This window comes from Cyprinodon tularosa, unplaced genomic scaffold, assembly GCF_016077235.1.
Source record: "Cyprinodon tularosa strain WSP-4 unplaced genomic scaffold, ASM1607723v1 ctg37, whole genome shotgun sequence".
In the NCBI taxonomy this organism is placed as follows: domain Eukaryota; kingdom Metazoa; phylum Chordata; class Actinopteri; order Cyprinodontiformes; family Cyprinodontidae; genus Cyprinodon; species Cyprinodon tularosa.
The window spans coordinates 2,907,217-2,914,598 of NW_024039085.1; the positions used below are offsets into that span (position 1 = coordinate 2,907,217).

The 7,382-nt window shown below is 36.0% G+C and overlaps 1 protein-coding gene across 1 annotated transcript in view; it reads left to right on the top strand.

The window, feature by feature from the left end:
* Positions 1–6,811, top strand: part of prim2 (DNA primase subunit 2) — a 28,145-nt gene extending 21,334 nt beyond the window's left edge. The window contains exons 11-14 of the mRNA XM_038296222.1: positions 2,250–2,376; positions 2,651–2,733; positions 4,149–4,217; positions 5,734–6,811. Coding sequence (XP_038152150.1) covers positions 2,250–2,376; positions 2,651–2,733; positions 4,149–4,217; positions 5,734–5,961 — 507 coding nt within the window. The 3' untranslated portion in view covers positions 5,962–6,811. The remainder of the gene's footprint in view (positions 1–2,249; positions 2,377–2,650; positions 2,734–4,148; positions 4,218–5,733) is intronic.
* The last annotated feature ends 571 nt before the right edge of the window (positions 6,812–7,382 follow it).

Sequence of the window (7,382 nt, forward strand, 5' to 3'; positions counted from 1 at the left end):
TTATGTTTTTCTCTTTAGGAGGTAGAGTCACAAATGTATTATTTCCCCTCAGAAAACTTCTATAAAAGGAAAGTGCTTCTCCAAAAGTTTCCTAAATTTTAACACTTTGAAATATTCTATTCAAGGTTAGTTTATGTTCTTGACTTTGATGTTTTTGCTTCTTGAGAATCTGTACGTAGGTTTCTCCAGACTGGAAAAATCAGACATGTAAAAGTTGACTTCATCTAAACCTCAATGCAAAATGTCAGAGATGCTCTTAAAAAGATTAAAGGATTAGTTCTGCCTCTTTGAAGTTGGGTTTTATGAATTTTCTTTCTCTTTTTAAAATCCATAATCAGTGTTTTACTTACAGAAAGAGACAGACTCTTTGAACATATGAAGAGAAGCACCAATGCAGGACCAGAGGAACTGGCAGCAAACCCACAAAAGCTATTAAAGCAGCCATCAAGTATTTTTCCATTTCCAAACTAATTTTTTTAATGATGATCTATCAAATATTCACACCTGCCAAATTCAATTTAGATAGAGCACAACCTTTTTAAATTTTTTTATTTGTTGTTGGTTAACTATCAACTGACTCGCTATTCTAACAACCAGTGTATTTCAACGCATCAGAACGTCATTTATTCAGCAATTCAAATCAAAAAGTGAGATACTGTGACAAAGTAGGTGAGAACACCATTTGTCTCAGTTTATACATTTGTTGTTTTCTTGTTTGCTTGATTTAACCATCTCTTTATTCTGTAGTTTGCATTCATATTTTGGTCACACTTCCTCCTAAAAGACAGGTAAGGTAAGTTCACCAAAATAGAACACAAAAGTTAAGTAATCAAAAAAAACTTAGAAAAGTTATAACCTGATTTAAACCAAGATGTTATACTAAATGATCTTTAAAAATGCAAACATAAACAAACCCGGGATAGTATATGAATGCAAACTACAGAATAAAGAGATGGTTAAATCAAGAAAACAACAAATGTATAAACTGAGACAAATGGTGTTCTCACCTACTTTGTCACAGATACGTACATGGTTTTCTTACGGTGATATAGTTTATGCATTGCTTGGCCATTGAAAAAACGAAAAGCTCAGATTCTGACAGTTGGAAAGGATTTTTAATTCAGGAATGCTGTTTTAAGGGAAAGTTATACATGCCTGCACAGCCATGATGGTGCTGATGCTGGGTTTTCTGTTGAGTACAAATTCAGCTTCACTATCTACTAAGACATTTTAGGGCATGCAATGCTCTAAAATGTCTTAGTAGATAGCCCCCCACCCCATGCTGAAAAGCTATCTGAAGTTTCTGATTTCCTTTTACAACATAACTTGGTGCCTTCTAAGGTACCAAGAAAACCCAAAAATAAAAGGGTGTTTTTTAATGAGCATCACGTTTTTTCACTGGTTAGCAAAAAAACTGACCTAAACCTCTGAAGTAGAAGATTAGATGGTTGATCCAACAATAGAGTCAAGCTGACGGCTACTGTTTATGAAATCTACCCCATTAGAGCCACAGGCTGATCACCACCATGTCACACTGCACCGCTGTTTTTCTGTAATGAAAATTATTAAATTTCATGATTCTAAGAAATATAATCAAATGTTTTAATTATCAGATGCACCAAAGTCATCTAAATAATATATAAATAATGTATCACCCTGCGTGTAATGCATTTGTTGCTATATTTAAACTTGTCAGAAATTGTTTAAATCGTTTTCATCATTGGCTAATTCAGTCCCTGTACTATGGATGTACTTTCACTTTGAGGATGCAAAGTCCCCTGAACAAGCAAGGAGATCCACTTCCACAATGTCTTAATTATATTGCTTGAAACTGATTAACACAGCTTCTTAAAGCTCTGTTAGTTCCATCTGTTTGAGACAAATATAGGAATGTAGTGTTTTTACACATTAAACTTGTGGGATGTGCTTAAATTTCCTCCATTTCTACTTTGATTTTTTTTTTTTTTTTTTTTACACGTTTCATGTCGTGTCAGTTTTGTTCAGGACGAGGGGCAAAAAGCCCAGAGAAGGATGGCCTCATTAAAGCATCCATAACGCAGCTATCAGGACTGTTCTAACACCTCTACAGCAGGTTCTCTCTAATAGCTCTATCTTTCACAGTGGAAAACTTCCCTTCAAAACTGACATGATGAATGACAGAGCCTCTTTCACCCCAACCTTGTCCCTGTTACACTCTCATCCTTACTAATGCCCTCTCCTCCTGTACCCCCTCCTTTGTCTCTCTGTAGTTTGATAAAGCATATGCCTACGGCATCCGCCACATGTTTGGCAAAGAAGGCAAGCGAGCAGACTACACTCCCTACAGCTGCATGAAGGTGATTTTATCAAACCCACCCGGCCAAGGCGACTATCATGGTGAGTTAGCTGCTATTGGAGAAAAAGATTATCTATTGTTTTTCTAGATGAGCTGGATTTGAAGTTGCAACCCAATACACTTCTTTAGATCTTACAATGAAATTCTTCTTTATCAATGAAGCATATTGAGCATTTTGTGCTTCCTCAAACTTCTTCCCTCAGTTACTGCCTCCACACTGAAGAGTGCAGCTTGTTTGGTTAATGTATTTAGGAAAAGTAACCCCACCCCTGTTTTTTTTTTTTTTATTTTTATTTTTTGTTCCCGTCCTGCCAGGATGTCCGTTCCGTCACAGTGACCCAGAGCTGCTGAAACAGAAGCTTCAGTTCTACAAAGTGTCTCCCAGTGGAGTAAACCAGGTTGGTTTCATCTAGTCTGACAACAAAGTCTCACTTTACAAGCTGATCTGTTTCTAAAAAAAATTTTTTAAAGTTGCAGAGGAAAAATCCAGGAAGCGATTTAGGAACTTTCTGTCAAATAAAACATTTAGGAACCAGCAACTCTTCTGTCATTGACCATTTAAAGTGAGTCAGCTTAGTTTTCCTGGTGTGAAACAGGGCAGCACCATGTCTTCAAACAAGGCCGAACGAGATTACAATTGATTGTAATAAACGGGCAAGCTGAAAAAGAAGCTAGTGAAATTGAAGAGAGCTTCTGGGAATCTTTATGTCCCTGATAAGATTATGTGTTGAGCTGTTTGAATTATCAATGTGATCAGAAGCTATTTTTAAACACTGTTTTTAGAGTACCTTAGAGTGAAAGACAAAATAGTGTAAAAAAAATTAAAACAATATTAAAGGCAGAGACGACTACTTTAATTATGTTTTCTCCTTAGAGATTTGTTCAAGTGGACTTCCTTTATATTGAACGATAATTAGACAATAAGTTGTTGACGGTGCGAGCAGCAGGTCAAATGATGCTCTTGAAGCTGTATCATGATCATCATGGTGATGCCTTAGCAAATGTTATTGTGTTTGGATCTGCAGAGTTAAGTCGCATACAGTAATAAAACCAAAGTTATTGTTTTTTTGTTTTGTTTTTTTCGTCTCAATCTGTCTTGAATCATTAGATTAAATGGGGACCCCTAAAGCACTTCATACTATATATATATATATATATATATATATATATATATATATATATATATATATATATATATATATATATATATATATATATAAGCATGCTTGTTTGAGAGAAATTTGAAATGGATCTCAATGAACAGCTGCTGTTTTCCTTCCCTTTCCTAATTACTTTTTATTAATCCTTTATCTTTTCAACCACAGCACTATTTTTTTTGTTCTAACTAAAACTGTTTTAAACTGCTCTGAGACTGTAATTTCTGGGAGGGATTCTGCATAGCTCATTTCTGGTCTATCACCAGCTGTAGAGACGAGAATGCCTGTAGCAATATTACACCAGAGGCAGGCAAGTAGGAGCTTGGGGAATTATGATGTAAACAAATCTGAGCTAAGGAGAACTTTTTGCATTTGTTTTCCCTTAAATAAACACCTTGAATATAACTGCTGAAAAAGGCTTTAATTAGTTATATTAAGGTCTTAAAAGTAGCTGCTCTTAGGAGACCAAGTGATTTCAGTTTTGCACAGAAACTTGTTTCTCCAGGAAGTTGGTCAAAGTCTGAGCAGTTTATTAAAACAGTTAATAGGATTTAGTTAAAATGTGCTTTTCATAAACCTAAATCCAGTTAGAATGATTCTTTGCCCTTTGGAAATAATTTCACTGACTGAGGTGTAACTTCTACCTTTCCTTGCAGATCCTGGAGCTGGTCAAAGGAATGCATTATCAGCTGGCGTGCCAGAAATACTTTGAGTTGACCCACAATGTAAGTTCAGACTGTGCTGACAGATGGAATTGACTGTCACCCTTTCGGTTACTGTTTATATCTCAGGCGGAAACACTACAAACCCTTATTACATCCATTGTTAGCTGACCGTCTGAACATTTGATTTTTATTGCTCCATTCTGTCATTTTAACCTATTATATCCTATTTTAATCGATTTTACTTTTGAAATATCAATAATCTAAGAAGAGAAACCCTTTACACTCATATGTGATTTTGAATACAAAATAGATTTTTGCTCTTGTTTGTTGTTATTAAGGTTAATGTGATTTTAAGTTTTTCTAAATGTAAGCCTATATTTTGATTCATAAGTTATCCCTTTTCGCTTAATTTCTACATTTTGTTGGTGGAATTTAATGTCTTTTTATTAGTTTTTTATTTTATATTTTTGTTACAGCTAACGAGTTTGAAGTGTGCTTTTGGTATTTAATTGAAACTGAGTCTAGAGCATATTTGTAAAGAAGTAAGACAGTAATACATGCTCCCATTTGGTTGCTCATAAAAGGGGCTATACTCTAGTAAAATACAAAAATTAAACATTAGGCAAAGGCTTTTGATACTTACTGAAATGTTATTTTTTAGGTTTTTTTTATCCATTTCCTTTCAATATAAAGAAAAAAAAACAAAGATTTTTCGATTACGGGTAATCATAATGGGATAATGCGTCTTGAATTTTTAGGAAAGATGTTTATTTTTATACCGTTTAGATTTAGTTAAATTCAGCACTGAAAAACCTTTCAGGTGAACTTGGTGCTACTTTGTAAATCCAATAGCAGAGATAAGAATAATTTAACATGGCATTTTAATAAGCTAGTTAAGAAGAGATGAATTCTGGTCCAAAACTGAAAACTTCTGATCTAAAATACTGTCAAAGGATTGCGCTTCTTGTTTGCTTATTGTCGTGACATGTAAATAAATTCGATACTTGGAAGCAGCCTATTGAAAAACAAGGTCTTAAGTTCTTCTGTTAAATGAATTATGTTGCTATGGGATAATTCTCATGTGTTTTAGTTTCCGTCAGCTGTATTATTGCAGCTTAGAAAACCAGGATCCTTACCGTTTATGTTGCTGTTACAGTCATTATTAGGTGATGTTATTCTACACAATCTTGTACTCAAAATAATTTTTCTGAGTTTTTTTTCTAGTGCATTCAAAATTCAAAGTTTTTCTTTTTAATTTTGCCAGTATCTGTAATCTGTCACACAGCAGATGCTTTAGCTCCTCTAGATAACCTTTCTCTACATGAAAATATAACATTTATTATTATTTAAACCATCAGTGACTTGGATTAGTTTTTTTGTCTGAAAGCCTGTAATGGGAAGAATTCAGGTTAAACATTTCTCATCATAACCAGAGAGGGTGAGAGATATTAAATGATCATTTCATTAAAGGTGACATTGCACTAAATCAGTCAGTCAACCTGCCGTCTTTGTTAGAATGGACACTCGATACCCTCTCTTGACCTTCCTCTCCTCCTTTCTACTTTTTTCTAAACAGATTGAGGATAGTGCTTTCTCTCTCAGCCACCCCAACCAGTACTTCATAGAGAGCCAGAAAGTTTTGGGTGGAGGGAAGGAGATGAAGCGAGAAACGGACACATCGCAGAGGTCACAAGAAAACCCTGCCACCAGAGGATCCTCCGCCGCTCCAGACCCAGAGGTGATTGAATCCCAACATCTGGCTGAGATGACGGAGAACCTGGAGACTTTCTTTGAAGATGCTTGATTTTTTTTTTTTTTGTCCTGATTGTCTCTTGTGTAACGCTCAGAGCTCTTACTGACCTTAATCTGTATCATTGGACTTGTTGAGTAATAAAGTAACAAATAAAGAATTGTTTAATTCTTTTTTGACTGGTCTGAAAAATTTACATGTTTTTGCAAATAATACCAACAAACCTCAGCAGCTACAAACTGAAAAGTAGTTTGTGGGAAATATGCTGGTGAAGATCCTGTCATCCAGGTCATAGTCATTCCAAAAAAGTAAAAAAAAAAAATATTTTGTGGGAATTTATGTAATTGACCAGAAAACATGAAAATGATGTTTTACATTTGAGAGAAAATAGAAATCTGTTATGAGAAATAACTACTTTTAAGCCTATATTTTTGCTAAAAGTGTTGGATGTGTTTTACCAGCTTCTCATACATACTGAGCCACTTCCCCATTCTTCACAAAAAGATAACTTTCACTCAAACAAATTTGATGGAAAATAAACTGAAATTGACTTTAAATTTCTGTAGCTACCATCAACTTTGCCCAGCCTTCCCCTTGCCATGGGAAAACAACCTTCCCATAGAATTATACTGCCACCACCATGTTTCTCTGTAAAGTAGGTGTGTTCTTAGTCGGATTTGTACGAGGCATTTTCTACCCAGGCCAGATTTGTGAAGTTATGCAACCAGTTTAGAGGTGGATCTCTGCAGCTCCTCCAGAGTTGCCATACAATTTGTTCTTTAACCTCTCCTTTTCCTGACTGTCAGTTTAGATTGAGAGCCCAGGTCTTAGTGTTTAAAGCTGGTCAATACCCTTTTCATCGCTTTTTATAACAAATTGATAATAAACCTTTCTTTTATGTTATTTGGTATTTGTCAAGTCATTTTAACCAAGCTGTGAGGCCTTTCTTAGTTGGATTTTTATGCAGAATAAATCGATGGACTCTGGGGAATCCCAAATGCAAATCATCTAGTGCAGGCATCCCCAAACTCGGTCCTCAAGGCCCTCTGTCCTGCAGGTTTTAGAGGTTTCCTTGCTCCAGCACAGCTGATTTTAATTGAAAGCTGATTAACAGGCTTTTGGTCTACTACAATCATTATAACCAGCTGTGCTAAAGCAGGGAGACCTCTAAAACCTGCAGGACAGGGGGCCTTGAGGACCGAGTTTGGGGATGCCTGATCTAGTGGAATTATAATAGGGCTTAAAGCTGCAGTCTGTAACATTGAGGAGAGAGTAGACTTCGACTGAAAATTTGAAGAAAAACAGGTTTCACGCCACTCCCCCACCCTCTCTGCTTCACTCAAGCTCCACCCCTCTCACAGCATCTGCGCGGCTACCGCATGCGACCAGAAGGGGGGGCGGGATTCAGCGTGTGTGAGCTGTGATTGACACTCCATCAGACGCTCCTCTGGCTGTGATTGGTTGTTTTGACTCGT